Below are 26644 nucleotides of genomic sequence, written 5' to 3' on the forward strand. Positions count from 1 at the left end.
ATTCTAGGCAAAAACGTCTGCAGGCTTAGAATCAGAGTCTGCCTTACATTCTACTGTGGATCCTAGCATCCCTCAACCTCTCTCTAGGGACCAGATTCTGCCACGCATCTGACTGCGTGGTTTGATCATCATACTTTGCCTCCAGCAGCCTCAGTACCCTCCCACATAGAACAGAGACAACAGTGCAGACCCAGATGGGCTGCACGCTGACTGTGTGCCTGGCCAAGACTCCACCTTGCCCCTTCTGCACACCTTGCTTGGGCGCCTCCTGCTTCTGCTTCTCTTCCTCCAGCGCCTTCATCTTGGCCTCGTACTCGTCAGCCAGTGCCTTCCATTCCTTGCGGTTGTTGGTTATCCCATCCAGCATGGGTGTAATTTCCTCATGAAAACGGGAGAATTCCTGGTAAGGAGACGAGTGGGAGAGACAGTGAAAGGGACTGAGGAAGCGAGAGACAGAGAGAGAGCAAGACTATAAAGCAGGGGCATTGCTCTAGGACCCTAGCTCAAAGTGGGGTACATTCTGCCTGGCTCTGGTGTAAGCTACCCCTCATACCTACTGACACTAGGGAGCTCCTCCTTCCCCTGTTTGAAGCCTTCCTCATGGCCATTCCTTCAGGGTGAAATGTAAGTCTTTTTGTGCCATTCCCTGATCTCTATCCTTTTGCCATCCAGAAGCTCCAGGCACCCCAAGTCTCACTTCATGACTTCCCACAACTGTTCTCTTTCTAGAACACTCTACCCTTCCTCTTTCCCTTGAGCTTCCTACTTCCCTAACACTTCCTCAGGGAAACCTTTTCTAACCACCCTAGGTAAACCGAGTCCTCATTGGATGTCCTCAAAGTCTTCTCTAATCAACTTCCACTTCCTTACAATGATTCCCTCTGCCTGCCTCTTCCAGAGGATGACACCTAGAGATGGAGGAACGCTGGCTGCCTCATCCCCTTGGTTGGTTCTGGCTTAGCAGAACTAAGGTCTGGAACGTACAAATACTTCATAAATATTCACTGAGTGGAACTGGGTTATTGAGATATTTCATACAAGCTCCTGCAACTCTAGGGGTTGAATAACGCCTTGGGCACAGCACACTGCAATCTGTGGGGCAATTTATTTCCTTAGGTCTCTTGAGTCCCTCCACTCCCAACCCCATGAGAGATGTCTCATCACTGCTGCATTTGTAGGTGAGAGAATGGATTGCAGACTGGCAAAGTAGGTTTGCTGAGCTGAGGAAGGTCCATTGCAGCAGGGGCCAGTCAAAGTCTACTGTGCCCAGAGATGCCTAAGCTGTGGTCTAGGCTCTACCAGAAGCAATGTGGAACGGTCACTGCCAAAGCTCATTTTCATCTAGATAGTAGAGCAGAAGCAGCATCTACCCAAGAGTAGCTGGGATTAAGTCAGTAACATGAAGCCCAGCATCCCCATTCATAACACTGCTGCTGGCAGTGTGAGCATCAGCCATGCTGTCTGGTTGACCAGAAGGCCCTACTTGGTCTGTACAACAAGAGAGATACTTGGCCCCTCTGGGATTATTTGTTCTTCTTCCTTATAAAGGAACTACAGCTCATACTGTAGAAAGCCCTGGCCTGGGTGGTAGGTGCCCCAGCTCCAGTCCTGCTGCATAAGTGGCTCCAGAGATGCTTCTCTTTTCTGACCTCTCTCTTCTTGTATATAATGTGGCCAACAGAAAAATGACATTGTGTCCATAAAAGCATGCTTAGCCATTTGTCTTGTGAGTATTTATTGAGCAAGTAGGAGGAACCAAGCTCCAGGTTTCAGCCAAAAGTACCTGCCATCTCCCTCTCTAGAGTTGTCCTGAGAACCAAGTGCCACTGGAGGTAAAAATTTTCCTACCAAGTGTCACACGCTTGCCAGGGTTCATTATCCTTTCTGTCCACTGGACTCTAGGAAGCCTACCTTATAGACGAAGGTGCACACAAAGTCAATGAAGCCAACTTGAAGTTTGGGGAGCTCATCTGCCTTGTTTCTGTCCATCATGGGCTGTCATGGGAGAGAAAGAGTTAATGACATGGGGCAATAGTAGGGATCCACACAATCTAAAAAACATTCTTGCTAAAAACAAACACACAAAAATAGAAATGGTAGCTGGGCAGTGGTGGCGCACGCCTTTAATCCCAGCACTTGGGAAGCAGAGGCAGGCAGATCTTTTTGAGTTCGAGGCCGGCCTAGTCTACAAGAGCTAGTTCCAGGTCAGGCTCCAAAGCTACAGAGAAACCCTATCTCGAAAAATCAAAAAAAAAAAAAAAAAAAAAAAAAAAAAAAAAAAAGGAATGGTAGTACAAGCCTATAATCACAAATTCAAGGTCATCCTACTAGATACATAGTGAGTCTAAGGTCAACCTTCGATGTGTGAGACTCTATGTCAGAAATAATAAAATAAAATTCTAAACTTACCAAGCTTCCAGATTTGACTAGCAATTTGGAGAAAATATAGAATATATAGGGGACTGTGTTAATGAGCACACCGAATACAAGTGACTAAGCCAGAGTGTGGGAAATACTACACAAACACCTACTGTCTTTAACAATGATATGGAGGTGGAAAGAGGTAGGGGGAGGGAGAGAGGAAGAGGAGAATTAGGGAGAGGAAGGGAGAGGGAGAGAAGAGGGGGGAGGAAGAAAGGAAGGCTAGGGCAGCCTGTTGCTGCCTCTGTGAGGCTTCAGAGTTGGAGCCTCACTGTCTGGATTCTGATTTGGACAAATCAACAGAATTCTTTTTCCTCATCTGAGAAAATGAGCAGAGACTGGGAATGAGCCACTGGTAAAGTATTGCTGTTGGTGTTGTAAGGAAGGATGAAATGGTGGTGGCTCTAGCTATGGTTTTGTTTTGTTTCTGCAATCAAATCTTCTCTCTTAGAGATGAAGTGTTTAGGAAGAAATAGCCGAGTCTGGGATTCCCATAAAAATATCCCAGTCCAAAGTAAAGGGGTGGAGGGAGCATTGGGCAGAGTAGGTAAAACAAGAATGGCAAGTTTTGTTAATTGTTGACTCTGGCTAATGGTACAGAGAGATCGCTAACTATTCAGTCTTCATTGTAAAATATTAAAAGAAACAAAGGAGACGGTGGTGCCGAGAGCAATGTACATTATGACAGTTCAAGGAGTTTCAGAGGAGAAGATTAGTAAGTGGTCTAGATGCCATTCTTAATGATATTTTGGCAAAGAGGGTGGCTGCTTTTTGCCCTGGTCCTAAACATCTGCCTGAGATAAGGCAAGGCAAGCAAAGAGAGCACAGAGAAGACAACAAATCTTTGGGGTTCTTAGCGCCCCTTTCCACACTCTCTGTGTTCCACCTGCCTTTCCTTCTCCCTGGACTGCTGCTGAGGGCTGATACAGTGACCCACACACCCTTGGCACTCTCAGAGTTCAATCTGTCTCCCATCCATGTTTTGTCTTTTTTACTCATCCTCCCCAGGCCTTCTTCAGAACTCCACCCTTTGGAGACAGTTCCTAACTGCCAGAAGCCAGCTGACTGACCTAGTCAAATCAGCTCTCAGTGGTAAGATAAATTCTCAGATAGATAGGCTTCCGCTAGCTGGTTCTGTGCAGCTAGAACAGAGTCAGGGTACGTGGTCCCTACACCCCTGTATCAAGAGCAATCAGTTTGGTGTCCACTGGCGAAGCTCCAATTACCTGAGGGCGCTAAGGACCCACATGTTGACAGCAAGGCCCTCCAACTGCAGGCGGGTGAGTAATGGTAGCTAGCGCATGCATTTCTGGCCCCCATTCTGTTCTCAAGAAATGAGGTTGAACGCAGCCTACGAACCATGTACTATCTCAGAAAACCACTATGCTGGTGAAAGATATCCAGAGGTAAGGCCACAGCCCTGTGTCATTAATCACGTCTCTGGGTTGGCAAGAAATTGTACTGGCTGACGCCCCCTCTCTACTCACAATGGGATTTTGCTGCAGCACCGTGCGCTCCAGGTCACCTTGCTCCCAGAATTCAGCAGCCACCAGCAGAGCTACCTGCAACAGATGGACCCCATCATATATGCAGAACCCAAACCCTCCTACCCCGATTCCCAACTCACTAGTATTTCAAGCTCAGCAAAAGGGGAAGCCCACCCCTTCCCTGGTACTCCTATCTGTCACTGGAGAGACCAAGAGAGTGGAGCTGGGCTAAAAGGGTCCAGCTTCGTTAACTGTGGTCAGCAAACCGAGCCCCCTCTCTGCCAGGACAGAAAGCGTCCATACCTTGCTTTGTACCTCCCAGGGCTTGGTGATGGCTGAGAGGTCACAGGCGGTCATCATCATGGCCCTGAGCACAGGATACTCTCTGTCACTCCAAAGCCATTTAAAGCTACAGATGCCGACGAACTCAGTGTCCCCCACTTTCCTCTGCCCCCTTCCCAGTAGGTAACATCACCATTTTGGGCTCACTCCCCTCCCTGTAGCTGGAGTTGAATCCTGTCTCTGTATATAATCAGAGATTTGCCATCGGGTTCACCTCCCTAATCCTCTCTTCTTATCTGTAATGATCGTGGTGCCTCTATTATAGAGTAGACACAAGACTAAATGAGATAATGAACTTGAATGGCAGCCTGTAGCACCCAGATATGGTGTGTATGTGCAGTGAACATACTGGGCATCTATTACTGTTGAGATCAGGCTGGACCCTGCTCTACGTTTACCCTATATTATATAAACTGATTTCTCAGGCTGGACCTTGTCCTGAGTGACTCCATCATCTTACAGAAAGACAGGATGAGTCTGCACTTTGCCGGACACACAAACACCACTTCCCATCTGGCATTGCTTAACACGCACAGATTGATAGTTTATTTCCCAAAGTAAAAAGGGTGTCAGGCTACAGAGACGGCTCAATCGCAAATGTTTGTCTGGCAAGCGTAAGGACCTGAGGTTTGATCCCCAGCACCCATACACAAAGTCAGGTGTGGTGAGATACCCCTATAACCCACACCTGGAGGCAAGGGAGCAGGGAGACAGGAGGACCCCTGGGGTTCATCGGCCAGTGGGCTAGCCAACCGAGAACCCCAGGTTCAGTGAGTAGCCATGTCTCACATTGATGGGAAGGCAGGTGTGAATCCCTACACAGTGGGTACAGTAGAGAAGGACTGGGACAGGGAAGAACAGGGGCCACAAAGGGAGAGAATATTTCACAGTGATCTGTCCCAGGCTTTGAGGTTAAAGTTCATGTTGGATTGTAAGTGTGTGGGGTGGGGGGTGGGGGGAGAAGGGACGGCTAAAAGCTCAGAGTATAAAGTCATCTTCTCAGAGCTGTGTTGCAGGAAGGAGCTACAGAAGAGAGGAGAAAGGGGCTTGCCTAGAGCCATGTCTGGCACAGATGAAGCACAGAAAGCAGAGCTCAGCCTGATTCAGTGAGACCCATGGGCAGGGACTGGAGGGGAACGAACAGTGGAGAAAGGCTGGACCTGAACCAAGTTTTCAGCTCAGAATTTTTTTTTTAAGGATAACTTTCCTTATTTTTACATTTTCTTTATTTTGAGTGTGTGAGTTTATACTTGTTTGTGTATACACATGTATGTGCGTCTGCAGGTGCGTGTGTGTGTGTGTGTAAGACAGAGTCCAAGGTCAGATGTCTTCTCCAGTTGCTTTTCTGCTTCCTTCCTTCCTTCCTTCCTTCCTTCCTTCCTTTCTCTTTCTTTCTTTTTCAGATAGGGTCTCTTGCTGAACCTGGAGCTTAATTCAGCTACACTGGCTGGTCAGAAAGTCTGAGGGATCCTCCTGTCTCTGTCTCCCCAAATCTGGGATTACAGTTATAATCCAGTGCTTTTTTTTCCTTTTTAACATGAGTGCTGGGGATCTGAACTTGGGTTTTTGTGCTTGCGTGATAAGATCTTTACTGTTGTCTGGGCTCTCTCTGTAACCTGATTATAACTAATCATCTGTATATGGAACATTTTACATCAGCTGGTCTAGGAGGCCTCTTTGGTCACTCATAAAACATTAACAAGTTTAAATAAACTCTTTAATTATGTAATGTGACTTTTAGTAGGTAAGTCTTAAGTGGATAGACTTTCAGAAATGCGTATGTTTCATAGAAACACCTTCATGCTTGGTAGTAACCTCGGAATGCGTGCCCTGTGTTTAATGTTAGGTGTGGACACACGCAAATCTTCTTAGTCAACAGATTGGGCAAGTAAAGGGTCAGCTGTGCACGCAAGAGTTACCACCTCCTGGTCCTTGTCATTGTCCCCAGGTTAAAACCACAGGTGTGGCTTCGGGAGAGGACAAGATATTTGCTTTACTTGGCTGAAGTGTCGTGTGGAAACACGCACCCGGAGGCTGGGAAACACGTCCACATGTTTTATAGGCAGACTTGGTATGTTCATGGACTGGAAGAAGGCCACGTAGCCCCAGAATAGCCTATCTAGACCTTATGCCCTAAAGATGGTGTTGCGGTCATCCCCTCCCCTCCTGCCAGATGTGTCCTAGAGTCCCAGGTGCTGTACAAGGCATGGAGATGGAGAGGCTCATGGTCACTGGAGGAACACAGAGAAGAGCATTCACGTGCCAAAACGGTGAGTAAGACAGTAGGGTCCAAGGCACCGAAGAAGACAAGAAGGGGAGAGGAGTGCCTAAAAGTGAGAGCAACTAGTGCTGCCTGGGTCACCTAAGATATGGTAGGAGAGCTGGGCCAGGAGGAGTGCATAGGAACTCTCTGGTATGGGCCAAATGCTAATGCCCCTAAATCCACGTAACAGTATTAGAAAGTAGGGTCTTCAGTGAACAATGTCAGATGAGGTTAGGTAAAGAAGGCAGAGGGAACACCGGGCACAAGAATCCTGCTAACAGGAATCCTGGTACATTCGGAAGGCTGGGGCATGGGAGGGAGATCCTCAGGGAACCCTTGGGAGCCTTGTTAAGAGAAGCCAAATCGAGCTGGGCATGGTGGCGCACACCTTTAGTCCCTGCACTCAGGAGGCAGAGGCGGGCAGGTCTCTTAAGTCTGAGGTTAGCCTGGCCTACCAAGGGAGTTCCAGGATAACCAAGGCTACAAAAAGAAACCGGTCTAGAGAGAGGACAGGAAGATTTGAAGGAAGAGAGACTCCATCAGTTTCGTGTTTTCTTTCAGAGATCTCAGGAAGGAAACCATTGTGGGGATGGGCACAAAGTAGGAGAAATCGTCAAGAAAATGCCCAGGGAGGTGTGGAGGTGGAACGGAGTGAAAGAGGATGTGTGCACAAGAAGAGGGCAGGAGGATCTGAGGCCTCAGGAACCCCACACCTTAGCCTCTGAAGGGCTTGGAATCAGACTCAGCAGAATCCCGCCCTTCCATCTTCGCTTGACTTGCAATGGCCAGAACAAGATGCCTAAAGTCTCTCAACTGAGTGTGTAAACCTCAGTGTGTGACGGTCATACCAGGTTGTGTATCAAAGGAACTCAGTCATCTCATACGGTCATAATCTTCCTCCTGAGAGGTATTATGATGAGCACAAAGCAGGGTTTTGTAAGAGCACTGATTGCCATCACCTTATCAAATTACCATGCAGGAGGGCAGCTGCAGGGAGAGCTCAGCTTGCTTTTTACCTGGTCCCTCCAGAACTTAACTGTGAGGGCAGAGGCCTTCTTCCTGCCCTCTGACTGACTTTCAGGAGAGAGCATTCCAGTCTTCAGTCTCCAGAACTTTGCAGGATGCTGGCACTGACACCTCCTGGGAGGCCTTGCAGCAGTATGGGGATGGGTGGATACGCAGGAGCAGATCCTTTCTCTGGGGCTACCATCCTGGGGTCACATAGCTTGTCGCCAGGTAAGTCACTTTTCTGTCTCTTGGGCACTTTCTTTCCTCCTTTGTAAAATGTTGTGCCAAGTGCTGATAAACTTTGTGTAAAGGTCCTGGCAAATGATTGGGTTCTGCAGAGGACACTATCTCGATTTTATCTGCTCAACTCCGTCAGCAAAGTAGAAGCAACCAGACATATTAAAAGGCCAGGTCAACTTATCTATCTGTTCAGCAGAATGCCAAAGGCACACATATTTCTGGAAACTTATGAAAATACCTTAATTTTACATGCTTTTGACAGACGAAAGGCAGATATGGTGATTCATGCCTCTAAACCTGGTACTCTGAGAGACTGGGGCAGGAGGATTGCTGTGACTTCCAGGCCAGCCTGGGCTATGGAGAGAGCCTCATAAACCAATCAATAAAGCCAGAATTAAAAATGAAATCATAACAAATTTTCTAAGATTATCTTTCTACCAATAAAGTCATAAAATGTAATTTTTATTTATTTGCTAACTAACGTAATGATTGATTTTTATGGAGGAAGATACCATAAAGGCAAAAGAAGCCACAACCCATAAAGTCAGAAAATGACTCTCCATAACTGGAGAAAATCTTATTTATGGACATGGACGCTTTAATTTCTTTTTATTTGTTGTGAAATGTTACCTTTAAAGAATTCACCCAACCGCTTAAAATGCAATTAGTTCCAGGCTTGGTGGCACACATCTTTAATCCCTCGGGAAGTCTGGAAAGACAAATCTCTGTGAGTTCAAGGCCAGCTTGATCTACATAGTGAGAGTTTCAGGATAGTCAGGGGTATATAGAGAGTCTGTTTCAAAAAACAAAGCCAAAAAAGTAATTAGCTATTCTTAGGTCAGAAGGCCTATGAAATCAGGCAGCAGGCCCTACAGGCCAGCCCTGAGGATGCTGAGGGCTCCCAACTCCTGGTTGGGTCACAATCAAGAATGAAACTGAATTAAGACAGAAAAGGCTTGATAAGGAATGGGAAGTCGCACCCTTGCTCAAGAGCTGGTGGGACATCCTTCGATTAAATAAGTAGAGAGCAACACAAAAAAGAGCTAGGCGGGGTCTGACACAATGATGTGGCTCAGGACACAGCAAGGGGTTTGGTGCAGGTCTCATACCGCAGGAAGCTCACAACATAAGCACCTCCAAGACGATCAAAGTACCGGAAGACAGTGCTGGGGTTTTCTTTAGGTTGAACTCAAACTCTACAGTCCAAGGGATCTTGTAAATAATGGTTTATGGAGCCATTATAGATGCCAGAAAAATAAAGGGCCAGATCCTGGAACAAAATCTCGCAGTTGCAGCTGCAGGGTGGGAGTGGTTAGAAGATATCCACGGTACCTGAGTTTTGGGGGAAGAAGGCACAATAACCTACAGTGCAGAGGAGCCAGTAGGTCTGGAATAGGAGAATAATGCATAAGAGAACGGCTTGTTCTTTCTCAGATGATTGGGGTCCGAAGCGGACTTGTGACAGCATTGTGGTGGCTTTTGCCTCTTGTGCCTTAGAGACAAGGCCTCACCGTACATTTAGGAAGGTGAAGTTTGGTTTTTCTATTTGTTTGTTTTTTGTTGGTCTGGACTAAATTATTAGCCAAATAGCATCTCATCATCTCTCCTCTCTATCTCTCATCCCACCCCACCCCCCACCTTCTAACTAACTTTAGGGCATCTCAGAATTTTCCTCTCTCACAATTCAAGTCAGTTACTTACCACCTAGAGTTAGCCCTGATTCCTCAGACTTAACAGTCGGGTCTCACAGAAGGCCTTCACTTTGGAAGTCTATCCAACATTAGCCACTTTTCTGTCTGTTTTAGTCTAAACCAGGTGTGGAGACACCCGTAACCTCCCTCCAGGATCAATAATTTGCAGGGTCAGCTCGCAAAACTCAGGGAAGCAATTTGCTTATATTTGCTGTGTGTTAAACAACTGAGAAACAGATGAAAGAAAAGCATGGAAGGGTTGGGAGTAGGAAGGCCCCTTAGGCCACACAAGACCTCCATGTGGCCAGCAATCCAGAAGGCCTCTGAACTCCCATGTTTAAACAATGTCATGAAGGTTTTTTATCTTGTAGGCTTGATGAATGAAACCATGGGTCACTGGTAATTAACTTGATCCAGGCCTTCCCCACCCACCTCCCTAGAGGGTAGAAATGAGGCTAGAAGTGTCAAGCTCCTTATATCAGGGTGTCTCTGGTAAGCAGCCCCCATCCTAAAACTATTTAGGCTCCTGCCAAGAGTGACTTCATGAGAACAAAAGCTACCATCACCGGTTGCTCAGGAAATCCCAAGGCTCTTAGAAGCTCCATGTGAGGAACCAGGAACAAAGACCAAATCTATATGTCATTATATTACAGGAAGTGCCCCAAAGCACCACCTACCTAAGCCGAGTTGTAAAGCTTTTCACTTACCGCCAGCCAACTCTGGGAGAATAAAAAACAGTAGACACTATCATCATCATCCCCACTGAGCTACAGAGAAAACTGAGGCAGAGAGGTGACAAAACCTGCTCAAGTCACGCCACCAATAAGTGAGAGCCCAGACTGCCTGACGCTAAGGCTCCAAATGTCTAACTGCCCCACTCTGCCCAGGTGGGAAGTGGTTCTGAGACAGAGGCAGAAGTCCATGGATGTAACTGAAATTGCCTCATGGCTGTGCTTCTTGGCCGGGGAGGTTTCTGCTCGGCAGCATCCCTGCTACCATCTGAAATGACTTTTAGTAGTTACAGCTGGGGTGGAAAGCCCGCTTACTAGCATCTGGCAGGTAAAGCAGTCCAACATGCTAGGGCACAAGAAAAGGCCACAACAAAGAGTTGACCCTCCACATCAGCAGTGCCAAGGTCGTCAAGCCCTGCTTTCCAGGTCTTCACACCGTGTTTACTGAAGGTCTACATAAATAGTTTCAAAAAATGTGAGCCTTTCCGGACAGCTGAAACTGTTTCGTCATATGTTTAACTATCTGCAAGGATCTAGTTTGCACTGCGTTATAAATGCTGACGGCGAAAGAACGTTGTTACTTCACTCTTCCAAAGTCAAAGGAATGTAGAGTGTGCTAACTCCAGATCAGCCCTCATCATCGGGGACAGAAAAACACAAGTTTCTCTCCTTAAACTTAGATTTCTACTTGACTTCTGCAGAACTATATCCTCATACTGTATATACATGGACACATATGTGGATACGTGTTTTATCTGTGTACAGATGTATGCACTTTATAGTCTTTCGTGATCACCCATTCATAACCAAATACCTTGACTAGTTTTAGTTAGTTCTAATTTTTTTTCACTGACCATAAACCTTCAAGTGTTAGTTTTTCTCCTTTGGATTAAGTCATACAGTTAGCCCAAAAAACAAAACATATTATCTATTTTTATAAATAATTATTTGATACTCAAAGTGATTGATTTCGGAACGTCATCTCAGTGAGATAGGATGGGGATTTTTGCTGTTTTTTTTTTTTTTTGGCTTTGTTGTTTTTTTGAGTTTTTTGTTTCATTTTGTTTTTCAAGACAGGGTTTCTCTGTGCAGTCCTGGCGTGCGCCATCACTGCCCACCTGAGTGGGATTTTTAAAATCAGATAATGGGTGAATACTTCTTAACTGCTAAACTTCATCTATTTTATGTGGGGCTTTCATTTTTATAAATTCCCTGGAGATGGAAAGTGTTCCATTACAAGAGACCACTCATTCTTTGAGGTTTCTCTGAGTTAACCCTGAGTGACCCATCTGCTGACAATTACACTCTGCTTCCATCTTGTTGAAAGGCAACACTAGAATCTCACTTCTTTCATTCCCGGGATGCGTGCCAGCAAGAGAGAATAAAGAGTTCTCAGAGGACTACTAATTACACCTGTGATACATCTTCAGGAGCGCTGTGTTAACACAAGATACTGAAAATGGCCAGGTATATTAAAACATTATGAATTCTGGTTCACCTTTCCAGGGCTATATTTTTATAAAGGGATTTTTTATCTCATAATGAGTTTCAACTTTGCTTTCAGTGAAACTTTGAAGCTTCAGATTTAGGTCATTTAATCTATGGAAATGTTTGTCATATAACATCACTGGAAATGGTAGACTTGCTGTCAACTGAAGCAGTCACATCAAAATTTGACCTGGAACTTTTCAGTTCAGTAAGCACATTATAATGCCCCCCCCCAATGACATCTACTTAGCCCCTTATTTGTATTTTCCCTCTTGTTTTTCTCATTTATTCTTAATTCTAAGGAAAGTAGAAATAGATGTGCAGGTACATAGGATAGGCGGATGGGTATATGGATGGACAGTTGGATGGATGGATAGACAGACAAATAGTATTATGGATTGGATCTTGAATACTCCCTAAAGGCCTATGTGCTGAAGTCTTGGTCTCTGACCCACAGCACTCTTGCAAAGTGGGGAACCGTTAGGAGGTGGAGTTAGACGGAAAGAAGTTGGGTCAGTTGGCCATGTCCTCAGAAGTTCCTGCTTCTTTTTCTTTGGCCACTATAAGGAGAGCAGGCCAGTCCTCTTATGCCACATTTTATACTATGCAGCTACAGACCCAAAGCTATAGGGCCAAGTAACCTCAGACGGAAGCAACCAAAACCGTGACTCACAAGAGAGCCGCCCCTTTCATGTGTCACAGAACACTGTCTAGCATAAACAGGTGACTAGAAAGATGACAGACTGATCGATGACAGACAGACAGGTAGGCAGGCAGGCAGGGAGACAGACAAGCAAGGAACTAGGCCATAGTGTAACTCTGGAGAGTCCTTACCTAACATCATGAGATTTGATCTCACCAATTAAAAGAATACTACATACCAGGGCCAGGCAGTGGTGGTGCACACCTTTAATCCCAGCACTCAGGAGGCAGAGGCAGGTGGATCTCTACAAATTTGAGGCCAGCCTGGTCTACAGAGTGAGTTCTAGGACAGTCAAGACTATACAGAGAAACCCTGGCTCAAAAGACCATAAACAAACAAATAATTAGTAAAATAACAGAATCTGTCACTTTGGTGCTTCCTAAGGATATCTTTGTTCTAATAACCTTGTCCCTAGACAGTGGCACATCCTCTGAGGAAAGTCATGGTTGTTTAAAGGGACATACCTTGATACTGCCTATGTGCTGAATGGTAAAGAGCAAAACCCTCCATTTCTAATGCCTTGTTTTGCTTTTTAAAATACTGCATATAATGGGGTATAACTAGGAAATAGACCTGGCCTTTGTCCTCAGGTCCCTGCACACAGCTCCTAAAACCTTTAAATGCTCTGAGTGGTGGGAGTGTCTTGTTTGCAGTGAGCTCCTTATGATTGACCTTATCTTATGCCAATGAGGTAGCTGAGGATGGGATCCCCAGACAGCTTTGGATTGGAGCTGGAGGACCAACTGACTTTAGAATTGAATATTTATCCCTGTCCACTGACTTCTGAGAGGGGAAGGCTGGCTAGAGATTGTAAACCAGGAGGAGTTGCCACATGCCTTTAATCTCAGCTCTCTGGGGGCAGAGGCGGGCGGGTTCTGTAAATTCTAGCGATGCCAGCTTAGTTTGAGTAGCGAGTTGCAGGCTAGCCAGAGCTACATAGTGAGAACAAAACAATAACAAGCACAAACAACAATCAAAAAACCTTTTGGACAGTTCTGGGGTGAGCTTCCAGGCTAGTAGACACCTGTATGTTGAGAGGTTGGTGGCCTTCCAGACTGCTCCTATGTACTCTCTGTCTGGTTATCTATCTACAGTCACCCCATCCTCCAATACAAACTGGAAACTGTGAGAGATCTCCCAGAATTCTATAAGCCATTATGGAAAAATTATAGAAATTGAGGAGGAAGTCATGAGAATGCCTGACTCACATGTTTGTTTGAAGTATGAGAAGCCTAGACGTGTGATTTGCGTCAGAAACGGAGGCAGGAGATTGCTCCCGTGGTGTAATTGGTTAGTATGCGGCTCTTACACAGGAATGGAGGCAGGGATGAGAGTAACTCCAACGTGCCCCAGCGTGTGCCAAGACCCCGAGTTTCATCTCCAGCAGAGAGAGACAGAGAGAGAGGAGGCATATTTCAAAGAAAGAACCCTTAATTTGTTGGATTTGACTCAAATAGTTCAGATAATAGCCATAATAGGCAGATAATAGCTCAGAAGAGAATTGGATGTAGGATGCCCTGTTAGGGATCACAGAGAAAGAAACCTGCACACCCCATGTCAAAAGTGCTCTTGTGAGAATATAGAGGAAAGTATGTTTTTATCAGAATCTATAAGACAGGGGAGGCCTGAGGCCCTTCCTCGGGCTTGTAACATGTCTATCAGGAGAGGCTTTGAAGTGTCTACCAATACTTCAAACATGTCGGGATTCCTCTTGTTTTATGGCCTAGAGGATCTTGTGCCTGGGCCAAAGTCCTGTAGGCAGATCAAGACAGGGAAGAACATGGCTTTACTCTGTAAACTGGTAGAAGGGTGGGAATGCCTGGTTTGTTTTCAGGAAGATTAGTATTATGAAAGAGAACACGAATTACCACGCCCAGACGTGCCTTGGAAGGTTTTGGGTTCCCTGCAGGGTAAAAGTGCTCAGCCTGGAAACTGCTTGGTAGACCATCTTGACTTTTACAATAATCAGTCCTGTCCATGTTTGTTTGTTTATATCTTTGATATATCTCTTTGCAAAGTTTATTTGGTAGTCCGTTGTGTAAAAGCACTGTGTTTATCCTGAATCGTCATTGGTGGGAACATAAGTTGTTTCCAGGCTTCTCTGTAACTAGAAGTCACGTGGCAAAGACTTTCGTCCACCCTCGGTGCACCTGTGGGGGAGTGTATGGTGATGAAATCTTAGAAGTGGGGCTGTTGGGCCAGAGCAGCAGCCTTTGCAAGATTGACAATGTTAGGGCTGGGATGTGAAGTGTCCCTCACAAGCTCGGGTGTTGACATAGTCCCAAGCTGGTGGTCCTACTTTGGGAGGTTCTGAAACCTTAGGAGGTGGGACCTAACTGTAGGAAGAAGGTCATTGTATGTGTCCTGGGGGGCTGTGGCTTTGTTAGAGTCCACTGCTTCCTGTCTTCTGTGATGTGAGGAAGCCTCTCTACCATCCCTTCCCACTGCCATAGTGTTCTTCACAAGTTCCCCGGGGCTGAGCAGGAGACAACATGCAGGATATTCCCTTCCCTTTTTGGTGGTTTTAAGGCAAGATCTTGCTATCTAGCCCCGGCTGACTTCAAATTTATTAAGTAGGCCAGACTGGCCTTGAACTGACTACAATCCCGCCTCTGCCATCAAGCATGGGATTTATAGCTATATTCTTCTTGCCTTTAAGTTGCTCTCTTAACTGGCTCCGTCAAAGCCATAGAAGAGAAACTAGGGGTGGCACCATGGGTGAGGGCATTGTGACATAATGGAACACTGGGGAAGCAGGTTGGTACACCTAGGATTTGGTCAGCACAGCATAGTGCCTAATTTCAATGGACACTCAGAAGACCACAATGTTGATAAAAGTATGGATAGGACAGACAATGCTCTCAAGGTTTCAGGTAGAAGTGAGGACTCCATTAGGAACTGGGTTATATATAAGTCATCTGCATGCTGCCTGGGCAATACTTTGTGTTCTGAGATTGAGGCTGGATTTAAAAGCAATGGTCTAATTAATCTGGTGGAGGAGATTTCGAGATGGCATAGCTATTGCTGAATGCTTTTTGAACTGGGAACAAAAAGAAGCATAGAAGGATTTGAAAACGTGTGGTCTGGCCAAAACAGGAATGCACTGAAATTCATGGGCAGGGAAGGCGTGGTTGTTAAAGAGATTAATGCCGTTAGAAACCAAGCCACACCGAAAGCAAAAACAAGCAAACAAAAAAGCAAACTGAAGCCACGTGCTTTTCACCGAGACAAAAGTGGAGATGTCTTGATTTATCTATCAAGTGACTTTGCCGCTTCCTCCTGCCCTGCTTCCCGCCCCCCCCCCCCCCCAGCCCCAGTTTTATTTGAATTAGAGACAGTTAAGGTGTTCTCTCAATTTTTGGGGTCATAGCTTCGCAGACAATAGTGCCCCACTGTCCTCTGTGAAGATCATACCTACTTGTCCCCTACGCTGGTGAGAGAGAGTACCTGCTCCCCTCACTCTGGCCGACAAGGTGAGGGGTAAAACACTGTCTCTGCCGTAGTTCTGTTTCGTATTCTCTCAGTATGTAGGTATGCGTTCCACCACCGTCCTTTACCGAGCGTTGTAATTCCTTTCTTGGCAAAGTCTGCCTGTGTGCCTTTTGTCTTTTTTCTGTTGACTTGGCTCTTTTCTTGAACTGTACTAACATCTACTGAGAAAATTAGCTGCTTTTCTGTTAGAAGTACCACGAATACTTTCTCTTTGCATTCTGTCTTTGGTTGTGTGTATGTGTGTGTGTATCTAGTGTCTGTGTATGTATGTGTGTGTTGTGCAGAGATTCTTGATTTTCAAATAGTCAAATTTATCCAATCATTTTTTACAACATATGGATGTCAGGTTGTTCTTAGAAAAGTTTATCCTGAAATTATTCCTTTTAATTTTCCCATCACCCACCCCCCATTATTTAACAATTCTTGGCTCATCTGGAATTTACTTTGACGCATGGAGTGAGACAGGGATCTGACTTTGCAGCCATCCTGTCGTCCCAAGGCTGCGTATGAATGTACGCCTGCTAGAAAATCCTCTCTTAGAGCATGCAGTCCTTCAAAGTAGACCTTCCCTACTGACTTCAGCACCTACTTAGGATTAAGACTGAACTACCTTAGTATCCTTCTGTTTCAGACTTATCTGGGTGCTCTGTGCAGCGGGATGAGTGGGGGCACATGCATGCCATGGCACTGGTGTGGGGGTTAGAGGACACCCTTCAGGAGCCAGTTCTCGCCTCCCACCTTGGTGAGGCAAGGTGTCTCTTTGGTGGTTGCGTACTCCAGGCTAGCTAGTCCATGAACTTCTGAATGATTTTCTTATCTCTGCTACCCATCTACCATAGGAGTGCTGGGTTACAGATGCTATAGTGTGTGTGTGTATGCACACATGCATGCATTTGTGTGTATCTAGAAGGCAGAGAGCACCTGTGAATATTGTTTTCGGGCGCCATCTGTCTTGTTTTTTGAGATCGGGTTTCTCATTGACCTTGAGCTCAACAAGGCGAGGCTGGGTGGCCAGACCTGTGAGCCTGAGAGATCAAACTGTCTCCACCTCCCCAGCGCTCCGTTACGTGTGGCTTTTCTAATGTGTTTTCTGGGAATCGTACTTGGATCCTTGTGCTTGCTCTCCACCATTAGTACACACTTTGTTCAAAACTTGAACACTGTACCCCTTAGCTACTCGAATCCTAGAGCTTATCATTGAAATACTTCAGATAGTTTATATATCTTGCATGCAGATATATAAACCAGTAACAATGCATTCTCTTGTGTTTTCAGTGCTAAAATCGAAGTTAAACATATGTGGTTGCTTGTGGCCATCCCATTTAGACACAGCTTCATGCTTTCAAATGTGAAAATGTCAAAAGTGGCAAGTGTCCCAGGGCTCTGCTGAGAGCAGCAAGAGCTGTGGGTGGACCCCAGGCAGATGAGGATCAACCCTGCCTCGACTCACATAACGATTTCCTTCCGCGTTTGCTCCAGCATCATGTACTGGGTCCACTCCTGGGGGCTCTCGTATGTCTTTGACTGATCCACAATCTTCTGGAACATGGTCCTTTTCCTGCAACACACACCGGCTTGTTAAAGAGACCAAGCATAAGAGTGAGACAGCAGCTGGGCTGCTAACACAGGCTGGTCCAGACGGGGAAGTTACTGAATTCACATAGTTAACAAAACAGCCGGGAAAAACTATGACCTTGGAATGAAGACTTCATTCTAGATGCCGCTGAGCGTGTGATTTTAGCAAATCCGTGTCCCTATAGGACAGGTGTAAGAGCATCCACCTTGGCCGGGCAGTGGTGGCACACGCCTTTAATCCCAGCACTTGGGAGGCAGAAGTAGGCGGATCTCTGTGAGTTTGAACAGAGCCTGGTTTACAGAGCTAGTTCCAGGACAGGCGCCAAAGCTACATGGAGAAACCCTGTCTCAAAAACCAAAAAATAAAAACAAAACAAACAAAAAGAACATCTACCTTACAGGGATGATGTGTTGGGCCTGACACAGAACAAATATCAGCAGGAACGATGGCATTTGCTGCTATAATCATCACTGATATGAAAGTGAGGGGCAATACCTACTTGAAATACAAGGCCAGGTCCGTGGCGATGATGGCAATGTCCATCATGTGGATCGCGTGCTCGTGCTGCCGGCGATTCAGGTTCTGGAAGATATTCAAGCTCTAAAGAAAAGAAGTAGACGAGTTTTGAGAAATGGTGCTGGTAGGAAAGTCACTCACTCTTCTTCTGGCAGCCACCCTAAATGGTGACAAGACAATGACAGCCTCAGCCAATGGCAAAAGGATGCCTGTGCCCCTGCAGGCTTCCTGTGAGACGGGGGTCATCCTACCTCATCTCTCAGCAGTGTTTTGCCAAACTCCAGATGATGCCTTTCCAAGATGGAGGATCCATGGAGCTTGGCCAGAGGGTTCTGGGATCTAAATGAGGGAGGGAGGGAGGGAGGGAGGGAGGGAGGGAGGGAGGGAGGGAGGGAGGGAGGAAGGGAGGGAGGGAGAGAATATGAATACGAATATCAACATAAAATGGCCAAGATGGAGACTAAAGACATTATAACCTAGTCCTGCCAGCTCCTATTTCTATAGGCAGATGCTGATGGGGAAGGAGCAGGAAGGGTTTTGTACAAAATAAAAATGAGATGGTGGAAGTTGAGGAGCAGACGTCAAATATCCTAACTTTGTCTTTGCCTTTCTTCACAAGCAACTGAGAGCCTCTTCTGGGTCATGGACTCTTTACACATTGTTAGGCCAGAAAAGGACACAAGCATATGCAAGGCCAGGCACTGGGCACTGTTTTAGAGAGCTATTTGTCTCCTAGACACACACACACAGTGTACACACAGACACACACACACACATGGGCGCAACACACACACGGGAGCACACACACACGGGCACACACACAGAGGACCATGTTTTGAAGATAGTCAAGTTTTAGGGGAAGTCGTTGAGCTCTCGTGAAAAAGAAATATTTGTCCTTTTCTCAAGTCAATAAATATATTGAACATTTACAATGCTCTGCCTGCTGCTCAGAGTCCCACAGCGTAAAACACGGCATGAGCCTTGGAGCACCCCAGGATAGTGAGAAGATGGGGGGAGCATGGACTCTAGTCTTCAGAAGGTCCTATAGGCTGTGGGCCCGAGTGGAATCTAGTGGAATCCCAGCGTTCTCAAGTAGTGTGAGAGAGTTTTTGTCAACTTGACACAGGCCAAGGGCATCTGGGAAGAGGGAACTTCAACCGAGAAAAATACCTCCCTCAGACTGGCCTGTGGAGAAGACTGTGGGGGCATTTTTTTGATTAATTATTAGTGTGAGAGGGCCCAGCCACTGGGAGTGGTGCCAACCTTAGGCAGATGATCCTGGGAGGTACAGGAAAGGTAGCGGACAGAAGTCCGAGGAACAAGCCAGTAAGCAGCACGCTTCCACGGCCTAATAGAAATGGGCTGGTTTAAGTTGCCAGGGCTGGTTAGTAATAATTGGAAGTCTCTGTGTTGGCTATTTGGGAACCGGAAGATGAGAAAGAAAAGTCAGCCTGCAGTTCTGCCTTGCATTCCCTCTGACTCCCCTCAGTGATGGGTGATAAGCTATAGATGAAATAAGCCCTTCTCTCCTCCAAGTTGCTCTTGGCTGTGGTGTTTACCATGGCATCAGAAACCTACTTAAGGCGTGGAGGTGATACCTGTGGTCCACCCAGCTCCAAGCCTGTTGTAACGTTTTAATGCGACTGTGCTCCAAGGACAGTGCCTCAGAGGCCACGCGGAATATGAATTTGGTTAGGATGGAGGCTGTCTTTCTATCATCATTATCATTGTTGTTATTACTATTTGTCTTTTTTTTTTTTTAAATGCAGCTCATCAACCGAGGAGTGTACAAATGCAAGCCAAATGAATGAATGAATTTTTCCAATTGCTAACATGTCGGCTCAAATTAGTTCCACATATAAGACAGGAAAGGGGGAAGAATGATAAAACTTTTTTTAAAATTTTCTTAGAATGATAAGGGTTTTTTTTGTTGTTGTTGTTGCTGCTTTTTTGTTTTTGTTTTTGTTTTTGTTTCGAGACAGGGTTTCTCTGTAGTTTTGGTGCTTGTCCTGAAACTTGCTCTATAGACCAGGCTGGCCTCAAACTCCCATAGATCCACCTGCCTCCGTCTCCCGAGTGCTGGAATTAAAAGGCATGCACCACTACTGCCCAGTGAATGATAAGATTTTAATGTCTTATGGCTATAATAACAAGCTGTCACTGACTTTTGATGTAAAACAATACAGTGTACCTCCTTTCATCCCTGGAGTTCAGAGAGCTAAGTGGGGCCCAGGATGCTCTCCTTCTGGAGGCCCTGGAAGAGAGAGTCTGTCTCCATCTTCTAAAGATACTTGCATACCTTCCTGGTAGGCCCTTCTGACATCTTCGAAGGCAGCAGATGGAAGCTTACTCTTCCTAACTCCCTGCCTCTTCACCAGGACCCTTTGGACTGTGACCCTGCGCATCATCCCGGTTCGCATTTCAAGCCTCTCTCTCGACTCAGTCACAATGGAAAAGTCCCTTTTGAATGTCAGCCAACATTACCAGGTTCCTGGATTTGGACATCTTTGGGAGATCATTATTCCATTTACTGTAGATCTAAACCTAGATCCAGAGTGGGGAAAGTGGAAGGCTTCAGACAGTGAGGCTTCTCCCTAGTAGCCAGCCAAGGGATTGTACATATATGGATAGTGAGTCTGGGGGGAGACTGGGAGATAGGGAAGTCGGGGTGCTAAGAACCAACTCACTTCATCTGGTAGAGATTGTTTGTGCCTCTGTGGTCGATGTCATGACAGAAGGCAGCAGTGACCATGGCCAGGGCCTCCAGATCAGTGAAGTACCGCTTCAGCTTTCCTGTCTGGAAGGATATTAGAGGGATCAGCCAGGAGCATTTATTTAGGGGGAGGGAAGCAAGGTAAAGAGACAGGTGGAGAGGGCACAGCCAGAGCCCACACACGGATGTCTGTTTCTTTGCTTTTGCTTTTGAGGCAGGGTCTCATATAGTCCAGACTTTTCTAGAACTCATTTTAAAAATTTTTGCTATACTTATGTTTGTGTGTGTGTACGTGTGTATATATGTGCCACAACACATATGTGGAGGCCAAAGGGCAACTTTTGGAAGCTGGTTCTCTCCTTCTGCCATATAGTTCATGGGGATAAAACTCAATTCTTAAGGCTTAGCAGCAAGCACCCTTACCCACCAAGCCATCTTGTAGGCCCTGGCCTAGAACTCTCTATATAGCTGAAGATGACCTTGAATTTCTTTTTTTTTTTTTCCTTTTCTTTTCTTTTCTTTTTTCTTTTTTTTTTTTCCAAGACAGGTTTCTCTGTAGCTTTGGACCCTGTTCTGGAACTAGCTCTTGTAGACCAGACTGTTCTCAAACTCACAGAGATCTGCCTGCTTCTGTCTCCCGAGTGCTGGGATTAAAGGCATATGCCACCACTCCATGGGGTGACCAATGGTTCGCTCTACTCAGTCTGTAGAGCTCCAATATCAAGCTGAGACAGTTCCCAGGTAACCCAGGTAAACAGGGAGGCTGAGCACCCTACTCCTATGTCGTTCTAATTGGACCTCTGCATCTGTGCCCCGGAGTGGGAGGGGTTGGATGTAATGATCATTGCAAACCTGGCAGCCATTTTGTCACTGGGAGGTCTTTGAACGTGGCCATACTCGTAATGCTGGCTTTCTAACCCTGGTCTACCAGTCAAGGTACAGCCAGAAAAAGTTTTCTCTGGGGTTCCTTCAACTATTTCACTCTTGTTTGTGCTGAGGTTGAAGTGAAGGTGGAGAGAACTCTGTAGAGCTGACATTGGCTCAGTGAAGTAAGCCAAATTGCCAGGCGTGGTGATGCCCGCATGCCTGAGACAATGGAGGCAGGAGGATCTATAGTTGCAAGTAAGTCATCTTCAAGCTACATAGAGAACTTAAGGCAAACCTGGGCTACATGAGACCCCGCGTGTGCGCGTGCACACGCGCGTGCACACACACACACATGGGTAGGGGTAAGGAGAGAGCGAAGGGAAGGGAAAGGAAGAAAAACCTAATCTAAGATTGCTGTCATCACTTTCTGTGGCCTAGCTAAAACTCCTGTTTCCAAACCCTAGTGCTTAGGTAGTGCTAGTCATGAGGGTAAGGAATGCAGACAAGGAGCATGAGGCCAGCGGGTGTTGCAGCATGACCTGTATGGAGAAACTCTTGATGAGATATGATGGACTCTGAAATGTATGTGTCAAAAATATTGACACAAACATACCAAGGCCACCCAAAGACATTTTAGCAATGCTTGTCATAGTAAAAGATTGGAAAACAGCCTTCATCTTCAACAATAGGGTATTGAGTAAAGAAATTCTAGGACAGCCATTGCAGTCAGCCCTCTGTATGTATGGGCTCCATACCTGTGGGTCTGACCAGTTGTGGACCCAAAAGGTGGACTTCAAGGTGGAACTGACCTATACTCCAAGACCCTATCTCAAACAAGAATATACAGGAGGCATAGGTTACACACAAATACACTGCTGTTTTATAAAAGGGACTTGACCACACACAAAGTTTTGGTATGAGGAGGTGTTCTAGAACAACCCCTCCACACACACACAGGTTGCAATGGACAACTGTTCTGTGCAGCAAGAAAAATGTAATGGGATGAACCTTGTAGATGCTATGTTAAGTAAAAAAAGTCAGACACAAAGGTCTGTGTGATCCCACTGGCAGCAGTGTCTAGAGTGGTTCACGTTTCTATAGAAAGAAGGTCAAGGGGTGGCCTAGAGCTAGGAAAAACTGGCATTCTTGTTTAATGGGTACAGAGCTACTGTTTGAGAAGATGAATGACTGTCCTAGAGTTGACCCTGGCAAGCACAGCGTTGTGAATGTACTTAGAGTCACTGGATTGTACCTCTAAAAATGACTTCAGTGGTAAGCTTTATGCCTCATCTAGTAAGAGATGTGTTTTATGTGGGTGTGTGTTTATCTCACCTTACTAGACTTGGATGGAGGTGGGTGGTCCTTGGACTTCCCACAGGGCAGGGAACCCTGATTGCTCTTAGGGCTGATGAGGGAGGGGGACTTGATCAGGGGAGGGGGAGGGAAATGGGAGGCGGTGGCGGGGAGGAGGCAGAAATTTTTAATAAATTAATTAATTAATTAAAAAAGAAAGAATCTTGGGGCTGCAGAGATGGCTCAACAGTTAAAAACACTGGCTACTCTTCCATAAGACCTGGGTCCAGTAGCCAGCACCCACAACAGCCTGAAACTCCAGCTCCAGGGTGTCTGATACCCTCTTCTAGTCCCTTTGGATACTGCACACATATGGTGTACCACATGGACAAAACACTCATCCACAGAAAATAAAAACAAAAAAATTTAAAAATCTGATTGGCATATACAATGAAAGAACATACCATTATATGATGTACATATTTTTTTCAAGTAAAATATTATAGATTACTCCATTGGTCATAAAAATAAATGGCATGTATGCTATGTGTTTATGTGTATGTGTGGTACAAAAAGAAAATTTGGTAAGCTCTGTACATTTGTCTGTTCTTGGTGGTTTTATATTTTGAGAGAGTCTTGCTAGCTGGTACAGGCTAACCTGCTCTGGCCTCCTGAGTGCTGTGATTACAGGTTTGCCCTACTGGTTTATTCATGAATCTCCTTTTATGCTTGTATTATGTCCACAATTTTTTTTTCAGTGCTAGGAATTGAACCTCCTAGGCAACTCCTCTGTCACTAAGCTACACTCCCAGACAGAATTGTGCAATTCTTAAAAATCAACAAATAAAAACGGCCACACCGTGGCCGCCACACCCCCACAGCCCTCCGTACCACCAGCAAGGAGAACATGGTCTGCCCCACGTTGAAGCCGTGCCTCCAGTTGTGGTAGGTGATTCTCCGGTAGCCCTTGCTCAGTGAGTACATGAAGCGCACCAGGGCCTGTGAACACACATGTCAATGAGGCAGCATACGCCTGCCCAGGTGGCCAGGACCTCCCTCAGGACACCCAAGTTCCTCCAACCCCGTCGTTGGCCCAGACAGTGGCAAGTGTCCACAGATGTATAAACACTAGGCAAGCAACCTCCTGCTCGACACTATGACTGTAGGTGTTGGGGACAAGATAAGCATGAGCCACCCACATCCTTTTCAGGTTGAGCTTCACCAAGGATTCCTAAACGTGCCTGGGAGGAAGGACTGTTTAATCCTGTGGTTCTCAAGCTGGTCCACTAAGTGTCAGGTTCGTTAGAGCTGGTGGCATGCTGCTGTGTCTGGGTCTGTGGTGTGTAAAGCCTACGGCCAGCCCAACAGCGTCTTGGGCGGTACTGACTTGGTCTGGGGCATGCTTTCAAAGGCCCTACTTTAGCCAAAGTCTGGGAGGTTTTGTGCGCCCTTTCTTTCACATACATCTCCCACAGTGCACCGTTGTCAGGAATTCTGCAGTGGAAAAGGCCTGTTCCCATGAACTTAACTAAGATCAGCCACCCACATGAGAGTTCCAGGACCTTGTCCCAACGAACAGTGCCTTCTCTAACAGAATCCAGCCAGGCCCTGGGCACATATTCTGAATCCCAAATGCACATACTCCTTCCACATGTTCTATAGACCAAACTGTTTTTTTAAAGCCAGGAAGCGTGGAGGGAAGGAGGGAGGGTCAGTGATCTGGGAATAGTAGCTCCCACCTGGAGTCCCAGCACCCAGGAGGCTGAGGCAGGACCAACAGTCACAAGTTCAAGGCCAGGCTGGACTACAGGATGGGACTGCAGAGTGCAGAAGAGCGAGCAGCTGTGGGCCTCACCTCTTGCGGAATGTGGAACTTCTCCACCACTCTGAGCTCGTAGTACATCTGTATGCCGCACTTCACCAGCTCAAGCTCCGTGAGGGGCAGGTCGCTGAAGTGAAACTTATTGATTTCATATTTCTCGGCATCTGGAAGTTCTCCTTGCTGAATTGGAGTGGAGTCCAGTGGTTAAGGAGCATAGTGTGCTCCCGGGCCCCTCCCCCGGGTCTGCTGAGAGAAGCCAAGCAGAGTGAAGGGATATTCGGAGTCCTATTGCTCCAGGGTCAAGCGGCTTACCAGGATCTCAGCCAGTTCCTCCTCCTCACATTCCCACGGCTCTTTCCCGTACACCTCTCTGGTTTTCTGTCATGCCCCGAAACAGCAGAGAAAACACAGTAGGTTATTGCTTCAAGAACCCAAGGAGACCTCCACATCCCACTTTTGCTTTGCCCCTTCCTCCAGCTGAAGCACCCATTCAGAGATTCAGCAGTCATTGACTGGGTGTCGGGGCCATGGAGAGCCACATTCAAATTCAGGCTGTCACCTTCCAGCTGTGTTACCTTTGAACCTTAATTCTGTCATCTAATAAATAGGGATAATAAAAGCCTATAACTAATCATTTGATTGTATAGTCTTTTTTTTTTAATATTGGAGCCCAGGCCTTGCCCATACAAGCACTTTAGCATTCAGCTACACCCCCAGGATTTTGTTTTTAAGACAGGGTCCCACTGTGACGCCCAGGTTAGCTCAGATTTGATGGCCTGCAACATTCCATCACCCTCCAACCTCAGCTGCCTGAGTGTTGGGATTATGGGCATGCTCCACCATGCCTGGTTCTTGTTTTTAAACAAAATATGTGAACTAGCCAGACATAGTGGAACATGTCTACAATCCCAGAGGCTGTGGCAGGGGAGTCTTAGACGTCAAGGTACCATAAGCTATACAGAGAAATCCAGGCCAGCCCAGGCTATAGAATAAAACTGTCCCTGAACAAACAGAAGTTCAACTAATCTAAGTATGCAAAGTATTGTCACAGTGTAGTACTAACAAAATAATATTGGTGTTTATATTTTTATTGTTACTAACGACTGAGAATAATCAGGGTTTTGGCCACAGTCTTGGTTCATTCATTTGCTGTGCAACCTGACACAAGCTCCTTCCCTCTTTGGGTCTAATTTCCTTTGTGCCATATGAAGAAACCCTGTTAATTGTTTCCGATTTCTTGATCCAGAGTGAAATCTGTCAGCTTCCAACTGGGTTGCTGAGGCTATGTGTCCTTCTGGTCCATGTATCCAGTATTTGGTTAGCCTTACGGCCTGAGTCAAGCAAACCATGAGGTATTTCATCTAAATTTGGTGTTTTCTTCTGTGAATTGGCCTTTAATGGATAAGGGATAATAAGATTTTCTTTAGCATTTTTCTAAGATTAGGAACTGGCCTTGAGCTGGGGATATAGGTCAGCAGTGAAGAGTTTACCCAGCACGCGTGAAGTCCTGGGTTGCTGCATAACCTAGGCGTGGTTGTACACACCTGTAATCTCAGGTAGAGGCAAGAGGATCAAAAATTTAAGGTCGTTCTCAAGTACAGAACAGGTCTGGGCCCAGCCAGGGCTACATGTCTTCTTTTCTAAAGAAAGCAAAGCAAAGAAAACCCAGAGTGCAACGCAACCCCACACTGGGAGGCAGAGATAGGATTGGCTAGCCTGGACTATTTGCGTCTCAAAAAACAAAAGAGGGAAAGGAAGGGAAGGGGAGGGAAAGGGAAGGAAGGGGAGGGGAGGGGAGGGGAGGGGAGGGAGGGGAAGGAGGGGAGGGGAGGGGAGGGGAGGGGAGGGAAGGGAAGGGAAGGAAAGGAAAGGAAAGGAAAGGAAAGGAAAGGAAAGGAAAGGAAGGGAAGGGAGACCTCTGAGAACATTGGTTTGGGATGTTTCAGTGTGTAATGTGTATAACCAAGGCTGTGGGATCTCAACTGGATATA

General features: G+C 46.2%; 1 protein-coding gene across 2 annotated transcripts in view; it reads right to left on the reverse strand.

Moving 5' to 3' along the window:
• The window catches only part of Pde6a (phosphodiesterase 6A), a 59615-nt gene that overhangs the window by 1992 nt on the left and 30979 nt on the right, over positions 1-26644 (reverse strand). For both annotated transcript variants that reach the window (XM_057788723.1, XM_057788722.1), the window contains 11 exons: positions 24966-25031; positions 24687-24833; positions 23723-23830; positions 20646-20755; positions 18210-18297; positions 17942-18042; positions 17317-17424; positions 4212-4275; positions 3909-3983; positions 1912-1995; positions 253-400 (listed from right to left, as the gene is read on the reverse strand). In XM_057788723.1, coding sequence (XP_057644706.1) covers positions 253-400; positions 1912-1995; positions 3909-3983; positions 4212-4275; positions 17317-17424; positions 17942-18042; positions 18210-18297; positions 20646-20755; positions 23723-23830; positions 24687-24833; positions 24966-25031 — 1099 coding nt within the window. The remainder of the gene's footprint in view (positions 1-252; positions 401-1911; positions 1996-3908; positions 3984-4211; positions 4276-17316; positions 17425-17941; positions 18043-18209; positions 18298-20645; positions 20756-23722; positions 23831-24686; positions 24834-24965; positions 25032-26644) is intronic.

This window comes from Chionomys nivalis, chromosome 14 (genome assembly GCF_950005125.1).
Source record: "Chionomys nivalis chromosome 14, mChiNiv1.1, whole genome shotgun sequence".
NCBI classification, from domain to species: Eukaryota; Metazoa; Chordata; class Mammalia; order Rodentia; family Cricetidae; genus Chionomys; species Chionomys nivalis.